Source organism: Talpa europaea (genome assembly GCF_964194135.1).
Source record: "Talpa europaea genome assembly, chromosome: 12".
Classification (NCBI taxonomy): domain Eukaryota; kingdom Metazoa; phylum Chordata; class Mammalia; order Eulipotyphla; family Talpidae; genus Talpa; species Talpa europaea.
The window spans coordinates 42,391,470-42,411,035 of NC_140079.1; the positions used below are offsets into that span (position 1 = coordinate 42,391,470).

Genomic DNA, 19,566 nt, shown 5'->3' on the forward strand with positions numbered 1-19,566 from the left:
TCAAAATATGAAGTAAATACTATTGTTTACCCTATTATACAGATGAGTAAACCAAGGCACAATCTTTTCAAGAAAATGTCTTAAGGTGCACACATGTAGCGGGCAGAGTGAGGACTTAAATTCATGGAGTCAAGTTTCAGAGCTTCCATTCTCTTATTTCAGCATTTAATACTAGGTTTAATGTTTATACTTCTTCATTGAAATGTATCTTACAGACCATTAACTTCACCCTTTAATTGTATACATATCAGTGGTTTTTAGAGTAATCAGAGTGGTGTGTAGCCATCAGGGCAATGCAATTTTAGAACAGTTTCAAATCCTCAAAAGAAATTTGATAGACGGTAACTTTCATGTCCCATTCTCAGTAAACATGAATCTGATTTCTATCCTATGGCTCTATCTTTTTGGCTATTTTGCATTCATGAATCATATGTGTGGTCTTTTGGGACTGAATTCTTTGACTCAGCATGATGTTTTCAAGGTTCATCCTGTTGGAGCAAATATCATGACCTCTTTCTTGTTGTTGCTGGTAGTGTTGTTCTGCAAATAATATTCTATTATATACATATACCACGTTCAGCAGTTGATATTGTTTTGATATTGTGAGTAATGCTAATATACATGCATGTTTTTATGTGGACATATGTTTGCATTTGTCTTGGGTCTGTGTCTACAAGTGGCAAATCTGTGTTTAGCATTCTGACAAACCACCACTTATTTTCCAGTGTCTCAAACTTCACATCCCACCAAAAATATATGAGGTTTCAACTTCTCTGTATCTTTTAAAAAAAAGATTTATTTATTTAGGCATACAAAAACTAGGGCACAGGCCAGAGGTGCGGGGGCAAGGGTGAGAGGATTCACCAGAGACAGAGTGGGGAACAGAACAGGCAGACTGACTGAAATACACTGCTGAGGGGAGCAGCAGGTGAGTCAGGACAGGTCCGCTGGGCCATGTGGGCCGCTCCCTGGGCAGCCATGGATGGAACTCGTGCTGCAGAGGCTGCTGACAGCTTCACAGTGCTGTGCTTATCCCCTTGTGCCACCACTTCTCTATCTCACTAACAATTATTTTCTACATTTTTTACTTTGGCCATGATGCATGTGAAGTGATAATTATTGTGGGTCAGATTTTTATTCCCCTTATGACTAATGCTGTTGGGCATGTTTTCATGTGCTTATTGACTATTTGCATATCTCCCTTGGAGAAATACCTGTTTAAATCCTTTGCCCATTTTTAAGTTGGATTTTCTTTTTATTGATCTATTGTAAGTGTTAATATATTCTATTAGAAAAATATCAATATATGATTTTCATATTTTGTTTCAATATCTTTTCACTTTCTTGATAAGGCCCTTTTTTAAGTTTTTTTTTTTAAATTTCATATATTTTTTACATCATTTTTCATTTTTGCACACTCTGCATTTTCATCTTGGTTATATTCCCCATACAATTCCCACCCCCCTTTTTTGACCCTGATCCCTCATCCCCACCCCCTATAGTGTGTCTCTGGTTTATAGTTGCTTGTTGATATTTTTTTTATTTTATTATAATTAGTCTTTTTCCTGGTCCCTTATTTAGGTTTTCGAAATTCCTGCTATGAGTGAGACCATCCAGTATTTTTCTTTTTCTTTTTCTTTCTGGCTTATTTCTCTGATTATGACCCCTTCCAACTCCATCCATGTTGCTGCAAATTGCATGAGTTTATGTTTTTTGATTGCTCAGTAATATTCCATTGTGTATATGTACCACATCTTGATCCAGTCATCTATTTTTGGGGATTTGGGTTGTTTCCATAGCTTAGCTATTGTAAATAGTGCTGCTATAAACATAGGGGTGCAGGTGCCCTTTTGAATTAATGTTTCTGTGTCCTTTGGGTAAATATCTAGGAGTAGAATTGCTGGATCACATGGAAACTCCATCTTCACCAGGTTGAGGAATCTCCACACAGCTTTCCATAGTGGTTGGACCATTTTGCACTCATGCCAGCAGTGCAGGAGAGTTCCCTTTTCTTCGCATCCTCACTAACATTTGTTGTAGCTAGTTTGTTTTAATAGTGCCATTCTCAAAGGTGTAAGATGGCATCTCATAATGCCCTTTAAGGCAAAAGTAGATTTTTGGTTTTGATGATGTCAGAATTAATCATTTTTTTCCCTCTCTCTGCTGCTTCTTTCTGCTTTGGATCCTATTCTGTGCAAGTTGAGTTTCTCGTGCTGGTCCATAAGGCTGTTGCTCTGGGTCAGTTAGGTCTGGCAGACAGGAGGTGCCTAGGTATCATGTGTGCCCCACTCCCCAGCTATGGCCAGAGGTGAAGGCCACCTCCACTGCTGCCGCCCCACTTCCCAGGTACCTGGGGGAAAGCTCTATGTGCCTACTGGATACTTTCCAAGGGCTGGTGAGTTCTCTCTCACCAGTCCTTTCTGCTGTTGAGCCTACGATGCTGGTGACTCTGATCTTACTCCTGGGAGATGGTGGGGTGAGCTTTACTTTACTTGTGCTGATTGTGGAGTTCCCAGTGTTCCAAGCTGACTTGTGCCCATGTGTGACTATATTACTATTCTGAGAAATCCCTTAGGGAAATTTTCTCTAATGCCCTATAGGGTCATGGATTGATCCATAGCCAGTTCTGTCTGGCGTATCTACTTTCCTGGTTTCACTCCTCCTCACTTTATCTGTTTCTCTTTCCCCACAGTAAGCCACCAGGAGGTTTTCCAAGGGAAACTCTGAGTTTCTGTTAGGGAACTTCTGAAACTGTCTTTGAGCAAGTATTTGTGTATGGTTGTTTTTAAGGGAGAGGATGATCCTAGCATCTCTATTCTGCCATGGTGTGGGTAGATTCTCTAAAATTGGGTGTTTTAGATAAAATGTTGTAGTTCATTGTCACTAGTTTGTTGTTTGTTTAGTGACTTTCCTAAACTAGTTCTGGAGATTGATGATTGCCTGCAGTCTGTGGCCTTTGAGTGCTCTGTTAGCTTTTTAAAAGTCTTGTTTTTATTTCTAATCTTGATCTCTAGTGGTCACACCCCATTCAGTACAATGTAGAAACCATTCAATGTTTGTTCAGAAGACTGTCTTAAAAACCTTGCAATATTCTTTGCCCTCTTTTATAAGATATCTTGTGAGAAGACACCCCTTTAATCTTCAAGCAGTTTGCCTAACAGTGTGAGCTCTCATATCTTGGTTGCACAAAACCTCAAGGTCAGCCAGAGATAAGAGACCTGCTTTCTTCCTCCAGGCCTTTCCTGAGCATGACACAGTCTTGTTCAGTCTTAGGTTTCCGGGAACATTACAGAGTTTTCAAAAGTCCTTACTGTCCTTTAGTTTTCCAGTATTTAGAAAAAATCCTGCACAAGTTTCTGTTGATCCTACTTGATGACAGTCTTTGGTGTCTGGTGATGTGATTGTAGTATTCTATTATTTGGTAATGTTCTAGGGGTATGGTATCTTTTGTCCCTGAGGCACAAAAAATAACCAAATAGCCTCCAAATTTTGAGAATGAAGACCCCCAGGGAACTAATGGGTGAGAAAAAATACTGACTGCTCTATGGGTGATGATGCTTTGAATAGCGCTCCAAAAGTAGTCATCTCTCTCTGTTGCCTACAAAGTGGTGAACATGTGGCTGCTGTATACTAGACTGTGGAGAGAAGGAATGAAAACAGCTTCAAGTTAAAAATCACATACTCCTCAGTCTTATCAAAGTTCAGAAGTTTCTTTTGGATGGATTATTTTTAGTTTGTTCTGGGGCTTGGGTGAATTTGAGTTTTAAAATAGATGTTTTTACAAATGTTGGCGAGGATGTTACAAATGTTGGCTCCCACCTGCACTGCTGGTGGGAGCGCGGAGTGCAAACTGGTCCAACCACTATGGAAAGTGTATGGAGATTCCTCAACCTACTAAAGACAGAGCTTCCATATGATACAGCAATTCCACTCCTAGGTATTTACCCAAAGGACACAGAAACACTAATTCAAAAGGGCACCTGCACCCCTATGTTTATAGCAGCACTATTTACAATAGCTAAGCTATGGAAACAACCGAAATGCCCAAAAATAGATGACTGGATCAAGAAGATGTGGTACATATACACAATGGAATATTACTGAGCAATCAAAAAACATAAACTCATGCAATTTGCAGCAACATGGATGGAGTTGGAAGGGGTCATAATCAGAGAAATAAGCCAGAAAGAAAAAGAAAAAGAAAAATACTGGATGGTCTCACTCATAGCAGGAATTTCGAAAACCTAAATAAGGGACCAGGAAAAAGACTAATCATGATAAAAAAAAATCAAAATCAACAAGCAACTATAAACCAGAGACACACTATGGGGGTGGGTGGAGGAGATGAGGAATTAGGGTCAAAAAAGTGAGGTGGGAATTGTATGGGGAATATAACCAAGATGAAAATGCACACATTGTGCAAAAATGAAAAATGATGTGAGAATTATATAAAATAAAATATATTTAAAAATTGTTTTAGTTATTTTTCATAAACACGTTTTTGTTTTAAAATGATAGCACTTCTCTAAGGTCCTCCGTCCTCTTTTCAGGAAATGACTCTTCCAGATTCTGCACCCTTAGCCACAGCATTCAGTTAAATTCTTGTTTACACACACCAGCTGTGCTCTCTTCAGGTGTCCTTTTTGGACATGTCAGTTTGCCCTTGTTCCATTCTTTTTGGTGTATTTTCAACTGTTCTGAAATATCCTGCCTCCCCTGAATTTTACACTGATGTTGTAGCAAGAATGAATTCTTTCACTGTTTATCAGTAAAGTCCTGATTTCTAGGTTTTCTATGTATCACTTACTAATTCCCCCATCCCCTTATATAGGCCTTGCACATGGCATACTGGATTTGTAATCCAAGGCAACTGCGTGTAAGTGGGGGCAGGGAGTACGACCCTCATTCAGTGTTCCTCTTCCTTTCATATTACAAAAGCACCCATAGACTTTTGGGCCCCACCAGCCTCTTTTACACCCACCACTCTCCTTCCTCTCTAGTAGCCTCAGTTCCAATGCAATTTTTTATTCTCTCACATACAGTTGCTGGCTCCACACAGAGATGGGGTTTGTATGGGGCTTTCTTGGACCAGTGTGTGCCATCTTCTCTGTGAGTAATGATGTTAGAGCATCCTTAAGGCTTAGCTGAGGGTCACGGGAAGAGCAGAATTGCAAAAGGGAGGGTGACAGAATCCAGATGTGTCCCTGGCTTGTTATGGGTTTGGTTTTATAAGGATACTCCTGAAACTATAAACATTAAACTGTTACTAAATCTGAAAATTAGTGTGAAGTTGATATTGAACAAGCTAGGACAGAGATAACAGATTGGAAATTTATTCAATGAAATTTCTGTGGTTTCCTGAAGGTCAATATAGTTTTCTTCCTGGTGGCACTCTGGATTTTGAAAAATAGACTCGCTTCCCTCAACAGTGATGTGTCCACCATTCAGAACACAAGGTAAGATGGAAAGGGGGTGACAACCATATAGACATATGAGGTCCCAGGAGCACAAAGCATGTGCTTCAATTTTCCCTGATGTTCCCTTTCAAGGTTGTCTGAGGGAACCCAGAGTAAACAGATGTAACTTCTTCTGTGGCAGACAGTTTCATTTTAGTGCTTTGTGCTGCTGGCACCCAGCCAAAATGTTCTTTTCATCTCCAGTCCCAGCTTGTGTATCTGTCAGCAGCAGAAATAATTGACATTGATTGAATGTCACGATTTGAACTTTTGTCAGCAGTCCTAAGACAAAAGAACAGAGAGCATTTATGTTCCCATGTAGCATTTAGAAAATTCTGTGAGTGATCCCACAATCCATCTACACTTTCAAGCCTCACCCTCAGATCAGTCTCCTCACTCCAGTTCTTGTTCCAGGAAAAATCCTAGGAAGCATCAAATTCAAAAGACTTGAGCAACCCTTTGCTCTAGCAAGCACTGTGTACATTTAATGCTTTTTCGTGTATGTGCTTATCATTATCTATTCCAACTTTGCATGCCGTTATTTGGTCTCATTAGTAATTTGAATGGACTATGAGGTTTATGAAAATAGAAATCTTGCCTTTGTTTTTTAAATTTAATTGTATCATTTTTGTTGCGGTAACATTCTTTGGGCCACTACGTGATTTAGAAGTAGCAGTTCACAGCCCTCCAGATGTATGTTACCACACTGCACCCACCACCAAAACATTCGTAATCCTCCACCATAGTCCTTTGGGTACCCTCCCCACTTGACCCTCCATTCCCACCTATTCCACGTGGTAGCCTCAATTCTACAGTCATATCAGGGTATGTTTTGGTTGTTCTTTTTTTGTTTCTCTATATTCCATTCATGAGTGAAATTACCTGGTGCTTGTTTTTCTCCATTGACTTATTTCATTTAGCATAATCTCTTCCAGTTTATTCATGTTGAAAATGGCAATAGTTTATCTTTTTAAAAAATAACTGAATAGTATACCATGGTTTATGTATGCACATCTTAATCCATTTGACTGCTATTGGACACTTAGGTTGTTTCCATAATTTGGCTATTGCAAATAATGCTACAATGAACATAGGAGCTATATATCCATTTGCATTAATGTTTTTGCATTTTTTCTTGTCTCAATATCAAATTTTTAAAAGTTTTATTATATATATATTTTATATATGTTTTATATCATTCTTCCTTTTTGTGCAATGTTTGCTTTCTCCTCTTTGGTGTAGTCCCTGTAAAATTCCCACCGTGCACCATCACCATAGTCCCTTTTGAACTTCTCTCCCCTGTTTTGAGTCCTCTCTCTTCCCCTCCTCTGCAGAATTTCTCTGATATATAGTTACTTGTTAATTTTGTTTTTTTAATTTATTATAATTATTTTTTTCCTGATTCCGTATTTGGTTCCCATACATTCTTCCTATAAGTGAAACCATCTGATTTTTTTTTTATTTCTGGTTTATTTTACTGAGCATAATCCATTCCAGCTCCAGATTTTTCATTTTTTTGGGTAGATACTCAGAAGTGGAATTGCACAGGTGCCAGCAGAGCCTGATATATAATACTTCCTCAATATGTTGGTGAAATGAAATTATGGATTTTCAAGGAGCATCATAAAAAATTTGACACCATATTATGAAGTGTCACTCAATCAAATAACAATGCCATTGTGTGGAATAATTGATAGTAAAGATCAAAGCTGATCACAACTAATTTTGAGAACTCATCACCAATGGAGGGGTAGGGCCATTCATTCATGGGGTGGAGATGAAAATGACTTAGATTGTGTTGCTCCTGGTCACTCATGTGCCTCCCTACTTCTCTCACCCAGAGTGTTGACATTTAAAGCTACTGCTCAACTCTTCATCTTGGGATGCACATGGTGTCTGGGAATCCTGCAGGTGGGTTCAGCTGTCCAGGTCATGGCCTACCTGTTCACCATCATCAACAGCCTGCAGGGTGTCTTCATCTTCCTGGTCTACTGCCTCCTCAGCCATCAGGTATTACTGTACAGTTCCCACCCAGGACTCTTTTCATCCACATCTTTCTCAGTGAGCTGACCCAGAGCATGCTTTGCCTCTGCAGGTCCGGGAGCAATATGGAAAATGGTTCAGAAGTGTCAGAAAATTGAGAACTGATTCTGAGAGCCACACACTCTCCAGCAGGGTCATTTCTGATGCCTCCAAACCAAGCATGGTAAGGTTACAGATTGCACCCAGAGCCCTTCACTAATTGAACCACTTGAGCAGCGTATACCGGCCACACTGGACAGTCTGGGCATATAGAAGGTGATACCCTCGAATGACTCTCCCCTGTTTACTCTTGAAGGCATGCACTCACTTGAAGGTGTGTCCTCATGAATGTTCTTGCTCTACTTTTAAGCTCCCTTTACTCTTGTGTATACCACCATCTTCTCATTTACCACATATGGGACACCCATATTGTGTGACAAGGTAAATAAGGTTTTAAATTTCCTGGTGAGACGATAAAATACTGTGAGCAGGGAAAGATAGATAGTAAGCTCAAAAGGTAGAAACTAATGACCTGAAGCAACGATGCACAGGCATGAGGCACCGTGGTCACTGCCTGCTGCCTGTCCACATACAAAGCAATAGGCATATGGTTTGGAGCTATTACAGCACAGGGAAGTAGTTATTGATTTGAATTTGAGACTCCTCTTTCAAGTCTGCAATCATTACTAGTGTTTCCTGTACACATGAAGACTAAAAAGAGAAAGAAAATTCATAGGGGTCAGAGGAAAGGCTGCAGTATTAATCAGCAGGCATCTGTATTTTCCTGTTTACAAATCCTTTTTTTCAAATTTTGTTTAAATGTTCTTCAAATCAGCATTTGGACGTGAGTATTATTATGGTCCCATTTGATAGGTGAAGAAAGTGAGACTCAGGTCTGTATGAATTATCCAAGGTCTTTAGTCTGTCCGAACTACTTTTTTCCCAATTTCAGTGATTCCACCACCATGCCTGGCAAACCTTCTGCATTTCTCTGAAGCACTGTCTGTCTACCTACAACTACTCCTAAAAATCTCCACATTCCAAAGATCCCAGCCTTCTAGCTCTTTCTTCTTTCCCAGCAGTTTGTCCTACCATCTTCTTCGCAGAGAAAATACAGGACAGCAGGGTGAAACCAGGTTAACTTTGTGTTCTCAAAACTAGCAGTCATTTGGCATCTGCTTCACTCGCTCTTAATTTTCTCTTGTTACCACAAATGGACAATATGTGCCCCTACTTTTAAAAAAATATTTGTTTATATATCTATATTTTACATCATCGTTCATTTTTGCACAGTGCTTGCTTTCTCCTATCAGGTGAATTCCCCGTAAAATTCCCACCACCAATTTACCCTTGAACCATTGTCATAGTCCTTGTGCTCTTTCCTCTCCTGTTTTGATCTGTCTTCTTCCCCTGCAGAATGTCCCTGATTTACAGTTGCCTGCTAATTTTGTTTTTAAATACGCTATTATTATTATTTTTCCTGATCCCTTATTTGGTTCCCTGTGTTCCTCCTATAAGTGAAACCATCCGAAATTTTTCTTTTTCCTTCTGACTTATTTCACTGAGCATAATCCCTTCCAGAGCTATTCAAGTTGCTGAGAATGGCAAGAATTATCTTTTTTGGGCATTTTGGTTGTTTCCAGGTTTTACCTATTGTAAATAGTGCTGCATAAATAGAGTGGTGCAGGTATCATTTTGAATTAATGTTTTTGTGTCCTCTGGGTAGATTCCTAGGAGTGGAATTGCTGGCTCATATGGAAGCTCCATTTTTAGTAGACTGAGGAACCTCCACACAACTTTCCATAGTGGTTGGGCCACTTAACATTCCCAGCAGCAGTGTACAAGTGTTCCTTTTTCACCACATCCTCGCCAACATTTTAGTTGCTAGTTTTTTTTTTAAATGTGCCATTCTCACTGGTGTAAGGTCATATCTCGTTGTGGTTTTGATTTGCATTTCCCTGATTACAAGTGCTGTTGAACATTTTTTCATATGCCTGTTGGCCATTTGCATTTCCTCTTTGGAGAAATGTCTTTTTAGCTCTTCTGACCATTTTTTGACTGGATGTTCACTTTGTTTTTATTGAATAATATGAGCTCTTTGTAGAGCCTTATGATCAGTCCCTTATCAGTTGTATGGAGTGCAAAAATTTTCTCCCAATCAGTAGGGTGTCTCTTTGTTTTGGTTAATGTCTCTTTTGTACAGAAGCTTTTTAGTTTGTTGTAATTTCAGGGGTTTATCTTTTCCTTCACTTTCTTTGTGTTGGGGGATGAGTCTTTAAAGATGTTACTGAGAGGTGTGTCATGTAGTATTTTGCAATGCTCCCTACTTTTAAAAGATAATCACTCCACCTGAAAATTGGTTCTTGACTTCTCAATAGAGAAGTCATTGCTCATACATTCTCTGCACCATGTGCAGTCCCGTCTTCTCCACAGCATCCTTTCAACCTTCATTGTAACAAGATAATTCTTACTCTTGTTAATTTGATATATTTATCCCTCCCTCCTTTTTTTGTACATGCTGATATCTGGTCTTGTCTCTATCGTTCCACCAAAAATAATTCTCTCTTAGGCCTCCAATGATGAATATCTTTTAGTCCTCTTAACAATACCCTCCTTTTGTCTCTGGTTTTCATATCTCAAAACTCCTGGAATTCTTCCTATCCCTCTAGCTGAACTTTATTCATCTCTTTACATTTTATATATTCTGTATTGCTTTGTTCTTGAAACACTTCTATCCTCATATTATACACTCACATAGACAGTCTTGTCCATAGTAATTTAATGAGCCACACAGAAGGCAATGATGGTCAAATATGTTTCTCAGCCCTGAAATAGATATGGGTTCCTGACTGCTATTTCCAATTGTCAACTCAACATCTCTAATAACATATCTCAGTAACAGCTCACCATGATGATAACAGAAGTTACCATCTTCTTCTCCAACTTAGTGCTCTTCAGGTCTCTCAGTTCTTTGCTAGGCATTTCCATCCATTAGCTGAAGAAAAACTGCACCATGCAGGACCTGGAGCACTCTTTATATTATAATTCCCTATCTTTTTCTATTTCAAGACATTCTATTGCTAAATTCTACTATTGTTTCCTCCTCACTAGATCACAAATAGTTTTCCTTATGCTATATTCATCACTTTCTCCCAAATTCCAGTTGTCATCTTCTCTGGGCTGCACTGCAATATCCTCCTAAATGGAATCTACCTCTCTGTCCTGCAGTGAGTTTCCCACATAATATAGAGATATATTTCTTGAAGCAAAAAATAGATCTTGTACCACCTTGCATTAAAATTCTAAAAATGGTTTTCCATTGCCCCTAGCCAATAAAAGAGGTTCTAGTTTTCCTCCCATACTCACCAAAAGTTGATATTGTTTATCTTTTTTGATACTGTAGTGGGTGTGGAGTGTTATTTCATTGTGGTTTGGATTTGCATTTCACAGATATATAATGATATTGAGTATATTTCATGTGCTTATTAACCATTTACATATCTTCTTTGGGGGAATATTGAGTCAAAATACTTTGTATTTAATCGTTCCATTGTCCTGAATGATAAATGGTAAGAATACTCTTTATATTTTGGCTACAAGTGCCTGTTATCTGGACACTTCAGTAAATTTTAAGATGTGCATTTCAATTTCTGAGAAAATTTTAATTGAGCTACTGACAAGTATAATGTTTAAATCAATTTCAGGGAGAGTACTGCCATCTTAATTATATTAAATCAGATCTTTGAACATGCAGTGTCTTTCCATATCTTTAGGTCTTCTTTAGCTTCTTTTTGACAATATTTCATAGTGTTCTTGTTTTAGTCTTCCAGGGCTTTTTTGAAATGTAGTGTCATTTTTAACCTCTCTTTTCAGGATAATTATAATGAACAGTCAAACCAGATGATGTCTCCTGGAAAAAGAGGAAAACAATGAATTGTCATTCTTTGGGCAAAGAATATAAAAAGCGTTTCAGATTTGTTACAAGTAACTCTTCATGACATCATATTGGGAGAGAGTATGCAGCAAATGCTTGAAATTCAATTTCTGGAGAATTTGGGTATTCTGGTCCATATTCCATGATCAGCTCACTCCCAACATAGTCTAGGAGCAATTACCTAATCTTCTGGTAGAAGCTCATTTTTCTGCAAAGATTCTTACTCAAGTTGAAAACGTGTAACAAGGAAAGCCAGCTGCAGAGGAAATAACACAAAAGAGGAAAGTAATGTTCAGTAAAATACCTATATGCAGAGTTAACAATAATCTCAGTTGCCCAAGACTTTCATGTTTTTTATTTTATTTTAACATTTATCATTTTTTAAACATTTTTAGACAATATTTGCTTCCCCCTACCCCCTCAGATTGAGTCCCCCTAGAATCTCCTTCACCAGTGCACCCATGCACCATCACCTCATCTTCCTGTGCTCCTCCCTCCCTCCCTCTAATCCCTCTCCCACCTTCTCCCCTGCAGTATGTCTCTGGTTTACAATTGTCTATTTTTGCTTTGTTGTGGTTTGTACTGTAATTATTATTTTTTTACACTGATGTCCTATTTGGTTCCCCTATATTCCTGTTATTAGTGAAACCATCTGATATTTTCTTTTTTCCTTCTGTCTTATTTCACTGAGCATAATACCTTCTAGCTCCATCCATGTTGCTGAGAATAGCATGAGTTTTTCTTTTCTGATGCTGAATAATATTCCATTGTGTATATATACCACATTCTTGATCCAGTAATCTATTTTTGGGCATTTGGGTTGTTTCCAGGTTTTACCATAGGTGTACAGGTGCTCTTTTGAATCACTATTTTTGTGTCCTTTGGGTAGATCCCTAGAAGTGGAATTGCTGGATTGTATGGTAGCTCCATTTTTAGTAAACCGAGGAACCTCCAGACAGCTTTCCACAGTGGTTGGACCAGTTTGCACTCCCACCAGGGTTGAAGGAGAGTTCCTTTTTCACTGCATCCTCGCCAACATTTGTTGTTGCACGTTTTTTTTTGGAATGTGCCATTCTTTCTAGTGAAAGGTGGTATCTCAGTGTGGTTTTGATTTGCATTTCCTTCATGATAAGGGATGTTAAACATTTTTTCATATGCCTGTTGGCCATTTGCATTTCCTCTTTGGAATAAAGGCTTTCATGGTTTCATGCAGGACTGAAACACCTCAGTCATAGGCAAAATAAGGAAGTTGGTTTCCTTACATACCTGCCTCTATTTCCTCATCTCCATTTTCAATAACTTACCAATTATTAATTGAAAAATATATTTTATTGCTCACTGTTTGCAGTGAAATCAAGACAGATCCAATTCCTGATTTCACAGAGCTTACATATAAAAGTTGTTTGGGGGGAAGCAAATATTGTTTAAAAATGAACAATGATTAAAAAATAAAAAAATTAATATTAAAAAATAAAATAATAAAAAAAGAAAGTTGTTTTTCTCCCTTAGGGTAAATCAGAGCCCTGTAATGGAGGTTCTGTAATAGAGTCTTTAATCTTTACATTTTATAAGCTTAGCAGTGGAAAAAGGACTATATTGCTACTGCACATTTTGCAAGTTGCGTTTTTTATATAAAAATTCATTTACAGCATGTGATCTAGGCAAGATCTAAATCCAGAGCTATTACATATCTATATCAATTTTAACATAAAAATGACTAAATTATTATAGCATATTAAAGAAGAAGTCTATAAGTCCTAAGTGATAGGTAAAATATTAGCCAATAAATGAAGAAGTTATTAATGAATCAGTAATTCATCATTTGTTAATATTTATGGGGTGGCCACAGAAATCATGGGGGGATGGAATTTTTGGAGAAAAAGCTAGTCCCACATACCAAAAAATCACCTTGTAGATTATTGTTGACTACAAGGGCCAGTGCATACATTTTAATGTGGAGGTCTGGAGTCACCACCTGACCTTACTAATTAAATTTAGCATCACCAATAGTGGGCAACCCGACATTATTTATCTCTTGATAAATCATGAAGTTACTACATCTTATTTGTGGTAGATAAATAATTATTTATAAATCAGCTTAATATATATTTAAGCTAGTCTTTAGACTAAGAGTTGATAAACTATAGCATCCTCACCAAATTCAGGCAAATGTTTACTTTTATTTTAAAGTCTTATTGGAATTCAGCTATCCCCCCCCGCCCCCCGCTTCCTCACTGATGTATTGTTTGTGACTGTCGACATGTTACACTATCGGGGTTGAGTTGTCCTGACAGAGATTGTAAGGCCACAAAGTGAAAAATAGTTACAACCTGACTTTATAGAAAAAGATTTCTGGTTCCTATTCTTCCAGAACTAATTTTCAGCATGCATGAAATAATCAGACAAAAATTGGAACACAGGGCATTTAACAAGCCAATTGGTCTGGACTCTTGTGAAATCATTTTAAAAATCACTAGAGCCTATGTAGATGAAAAGAGACAAAAAGGACATAGCAATCAAATTCAGTGTCAATTTTAGTGAGACTTTGGATCAGAAGTTCAACTATAACAGACATTTTGGAAGTAATTGTGTTAATTTGTATATATAGCAGATATTCAAACATCACATTATTAATTTTTGTGTATTGTGATAATTTTAGTATTGTGGTATGGAGAGAATTTTCTTTGAATTTTTCAATATTTGTTGGAAAATGAGGTGACATGATGTCTGTAGCTAGTATTTTAGAAAGAAAATGTATACACATGTGCTCAAAAATTGAGAAAGATTTTTTTGATGTGGCACTGTGTCAAATATATAAAATGCAGAAGTTGATTATATGATTGCTTATTGTATCATTTTTCCAATTTTTCTATGTGTTTGAAAATTATTGTAAATAAATGGCCTCAGAAATAAAAAAAAATAGGGCCTCCCTGGTGGCCCAAGTGGTTAAGCACTGCACTATGAAGCAATCCATAGCCTCAACAGCATGAGTTTGATCCCCGGCTGGCCAGGGAGAAACACTCATGGCGAGGCAGATCTCTCCTGTCTCTCCCTGCTGCTCCCCTCAGTAGTGTATTTCAGTCAGTCTGCCTGTTCTATTCCCTATTATGTCTCTGGTGGATCCTCTTACCCCCCTGCATCTCTCGCCTGTACCCCCAGCTCTTGTATGCATAAATAAATAAATCTTTTAAAAAAAGAAAGAAATATATTAATTATTTATTAATTCATTGGAGTTATTCCCTCACAAATCCCAGATATCCAGATCCAGTAGTTTGTCCTCTTCAGAAAGCTAATTTTGTGAATACATACTTTCTGAAACTATGGAATTTGCATGGTTATATTACAAAACCCAAAACTATTAAAATATTAGAATCAAACAGGTGGATGGCTACTTCTGTCTAAGAAACAGAAAATGAATTGTACATTGCTCTCAACTTAACAATAAGAAAAATACATATAGATTTTAGGGAAAATGGTATCAGAGACAGACCCTGAGTGCATCTCCTTTGATGGAAACACCAAATATATGACTACTTGTGGGGTAGTTCCCTCTGAAAATGAACTGAGTAGAGCCAAACACTTCATCCTCAGCAATAGACAAAAAGGACATATCATGATGGATAACAGAGGCAGAGACAGCAGCCATCCCTGACATGGCGAATCACAGAAGGGAAGGACTTACAAGCACTGAGAGCTTCTCCCTGAGGTGGAAGGGGTTTGGGTCCCATGTTGCTTACTCCAATGTTAACTGCATTGGAGAAATGATGACCCTTTTACCCCCAAACATCTGGTATTGAAAACTAAAGGGGCATATGTCCAGGGGTAGTAGGAACTCTGGGAAACAGAGATACTTCTTTCAAAGATTACACAAAATCTCACTCCGGTACCCACAGAGAGGAGACAATTTGAAAAGAAAAGGGACTGTGTGTGGAGGAGTTTCATATACCGAGTAGAGGCAACTGCCGAGGGGGCAGAGGCCAGCAGGAACATATCCCTTTCATATTGTTGGTGAAGGTGGCATATTCATGGTTGTGCAGAGGTGGCAATCCTGTTGTGTTATTTGGAGAGAGCAAGTGAACACTGAAATTATTGTGTGCAAATAACCAAAGCTAAGGTTACATGCCAATGTATACATATACTGGACTGCAGCTTTCCTGAGTCACGACTGAACCACACCCATCTTAGCATTCATATTACCACAGCATTGCACACCAATGATAACTTCAATAAAAACAAAAAATAAAAATAAACTAAAATAGAAAATAAGTGTTGGCAAGAATGTGTAATAGAAGCTGGTGCTTTACTGGGAGAATGGGAAGAGGCACAGCTGCTATAAGAAACAGTGTGATCATTCCTGAAAAACGTGACAAATTACCATGTGGCCAAGTCATTTCATTTCCAGTTATATACCTAGTAATAATCCTAAAAGAATTGAAAGCAAGGGATACAATCAATACTTCTACATCAGTGTCCTTACCAGCATTATTCTCAATAGCCAAAAGATGGAAGCAAAATTCCATCGACAAATGAATGGATAAACAAAATGTAATAAATGCAAACAACAGAATATTCAGCATGAAGTAAATGAAAGTCTAATATATGCTACAACATAGAGAATCAAGAGAATAGCTACTTTTATCTGAGAGGAAATATTATGCATTTGTTCCCCTGTCTCTTCTTATAATAAGAAATTAAATTTCCCATATTATTAATATGTTGCTGAAAATCTTGACAGTGAAACTATTTTCTACATTAAAGCCAAATAAGATAATTAGAAGGCAAACATTGAAAGATTAAGATGGGCGCGTAGGATGCGTGAAAAGTTAAAGACATTAAATTCTGCTTCTGTTTCTCATTCTTTCTTGAGGCAAAGAATCCTTTCCTGAGAGAATGTCTTTAATGCAAGAGTTTTTCTAGAGCCTGCTTCACGTCTTTGTTCCTTAGAACGTAGACGAAGAGGTTCACCATGGGGGTGACCAGAGTGTACAACACCAAGGCTATTGCACTGTCTCTGGGGTTTTCAGTAACAGCAGAACTGAGATACACACCAAAGGCTGTGCCACGGAACAAGGAGACAACTGAGAGGTGAGACCCGCATGTGGAAAAGAGTTTATACTTGCCACTAGCTGATGAAATTCTCAAAATGGAGGTTATAATCTTGTAGTAAGAGAAGAGGATGCCAGTGATTGGGATACCCCCTATAATTTCTGTGGCAAAATACATGACTACATCATTTAGGAAGGTGTCAGAACAAGCAAGTCAGGTCATCTGATTAAGTTCACAGAAAAAGTGAGGGATTTCAAAGTCTGTATAGAAAGACAGTTGTGAAAGTATTAAATCTTGTAACATAGACATTATAGTACTCAGTAACCAAGACCCAGAAGCAGGACACCACAGAACACGGGGCTCATGATGATTATGTAGTGCATGTGATGGCAGATGGGCATAAATCAATTATAGGCCATCACTGTCTAAGCCTCTGAAAAGATGGTAAAAATACGTCTGGTTGAGGCAGGCTTCATAGATTATGGCTTTGCTCTGAGTATGGATGATCAGCAGCATTTTTGGGATGGTGGTAGAGGTGAAACAGATATCTGTAAAGGAGAGATTAGAGAGGAAGAAGTACATGGGAGTGTGAAGGTGAGGGACAGTGATGATAGCCACTATAATGAGGAGGTTGCCAGTGAAGGTGACCAAGTACATGTACAGAAACACTCCAAAGAGGAGAGATTGCAGTGATACCTCTTCTGAAAGTCCCAGGAGGATAAATTTGGAAACCCCTGTTTGATATTTCTGTTCCATGTAGCTGACATAACTGATCAAAAGGGGAAAATGCAAATCAATACCACAAAGAGATACCACCTTACACCAGTGAGAATGGCCAATATAAAAAAATAAATTGGTGACAACAAATGTTGGTGAGGATGTGGAAAAAAAGGAACTCCCCTACACTGCTAGTGGGAATGTAAACTGGTCCAACCACTATGGAAATCTGTGTGAAGGACTCTCAATCTACTAAAAATGGAGCTACCATATGACTCAGAAATTCCACTTCTAGGAGTCTACCCAAAGGACACAAAAACATTAAATCAAAAAGATACCTGCACCCCTATATTTATGCAACAGTATTTACAATAGGTGCCCAAAAACAGATTACTGAGTCAAGAAGATGTGGTATATATATACTGAATGGAATGCTATTCAGCAATCAAATAAGATTAAATCATGCCATTCACAGCAACATGGATGGATCTAGAAGGGATCATGCTCAGTGAAATAAGTCAGAAGGAAAATGAAAAATATCTAATGGTTTCACTTATAGGAGGAAAATATGGGAACCAAATAAGGGATCAGGAAAGAAAATAGCAGTAAAAGTAATTTTGAAAATTAGCAGGCAACCATAAATCAGGGACATCCTGTGGGGAGGGGAAGGAAAAGGGATCAAAACAGAGGAGAGAAGAGCACAAGGGACTATGGTGATGGTTCAGGGGTGAATTTGTGGTGCCAATTTTATGGGGAATACACAATGATGTAAAAGATATAAATAAAAAATAAGTTATAAAAAATTCAAGACAAAAGTGCCAGCCAAGAATATTTTATCCTGCAAAGTTCTCCTTTCTTTATGAGGGAAAAATAAGGACCTTCTCAGACAAACAGTATCTTCAGAAATTTGTTACTACTAAACCCACTCCAAGAAATATTACAAGAAGCCTTAACATCTAAATCAACAGAGGAATGCACAGGAAGAACTGAATAAGGTAGTGAATAGAACCACAAAAGTGTCACCAAATTGGCAATAACAGACTTCCATGTATTAACAATCACCCCAATTATTAATGGGCAAAATTAATCCAAAAAAAAGATATAGAGTAGTATATTCGATTAAAAAAAACAGAGTCCAAACTCTGCTCTCTCCAGGAAACACACTTAAGCATAGATTGAAAGTAAAGGGTTGGAGAACAATTCTACAAGCAAATGGCCTCCAAAGTGGGCAGGAGTAGCCACTTATAGCAGATAAAACAGACTTCAGGCTTAAAAAGGTAACAAGAGACACCAAAGGACACTCTATAATGATCAAAGGGGAAATACACCAGAAAGACATAACACTTATTAAGATATACTGAGGGACACCAGACTACATTAGACAAATACTGTCAGCTCTGAAACAGACATTTGAGAAAATACATGTGTGATCATTGACTTCAACACCCCACCCTCACCAAGGGGAAGACCAACAAGACAGATATTAAACAAGGACACAATAGCCCTATATGAAAATCTAGACCACATGGACCTAATAAACATCTATAGGACACTGCACCCCTCCCCAAAACTGAATACACATTTTCCTCAAAGGCACATGGATCATTCTCCTGAACTGACCACATATTAGATCATAAGACAATCCTCAATGCATGAAGCTCCACAGGAAAACTAATCAAACCAATCAATCAGTTTAGTAAAGTAGTGGGTACAAAATCAACACACAAAAATTAGTAGCCTTCCTATACACAAACAATAAATCTGAAGAAGAAATTAAGAAAACCATCCCTTTTATGATTGAAACAAAAAAATCAAATATTTGGGAATAAACCTAACCTAAAAACATACCTTTACTTAAAAAGAGGTGAAGGACCTATACAAAGAAAACTATAAAACACTGTTAAAAGAAATAGAAGAAGACACAAAGAAATGGAAAGACATCCCCTGCTCATGGATTGGAAGAATTAACATTATCAAAATGGCCATCCTATGAAAAGCAATTTACAAATTCAATGCTTTTCCAATAAAAATTTCAGTGACATTCTTCAAAGGAATAGAGCAAATATTGATGAATTTCATATGGGGCCACCAAAAACCCTGAATAGCCAAAGCTCTCCTAAAAAAAAAAAAAAAAGAAGGGAAAGGAGGTATCATAACCTAGACTTCAAGCTATACTACAAAGCCATAATAATCAAAACTGCATGGTATTAGAACAAGAACAGACACACGGACCAATAGAACCAAATAGAAAATCCACAAATACACCCACAGATTTACGGTCAACTAATCTTTGGCAAAGGAGCAAAGAATATGCAATAGAGGAAAGAAAGTCTGTTTAATAAATGGTGCAGGGAAACTGGGTCACTACATGCAAAAGAAATAAGCTTGACT

At 37.9% G+C, this 19,566-nt stretch overlaps 1 protein-coding gene across 1 annotated transcript in view; it reads left to right on the forward strand.

Annotated features, from left to right (window-relative positions):
- The window catches only part of ADGRE2 (adhesion G protein-coupled receptor E2), a gene marked incomplete at both ends in the record, with an annotated part of 93,309 nt that overhangs the window by 34,620 nt on the left and 39,123 nt on the right, over positions 1-19,566 (forward strand). Inside the window, 4 exons of the mRNA XM_084249987.1 lie at positions 5,043-5,109; positions 5,365-5,456; positions 7,298-7,466; positions 7,552-7,662. Coding sequence (XP_084106113.1) covers positions 5,043-5,109; positions 5,365-5,456; positions 7,298-7,466; positions 7,552-7,662 — 439 coding nt within the window. The remainder of the gene's footprint in view (positions 1-5,042; positions 5,110-5,364; positions 5,457-7,297; positions 7,467-7,551; positions 7,663-19,566) is intronic.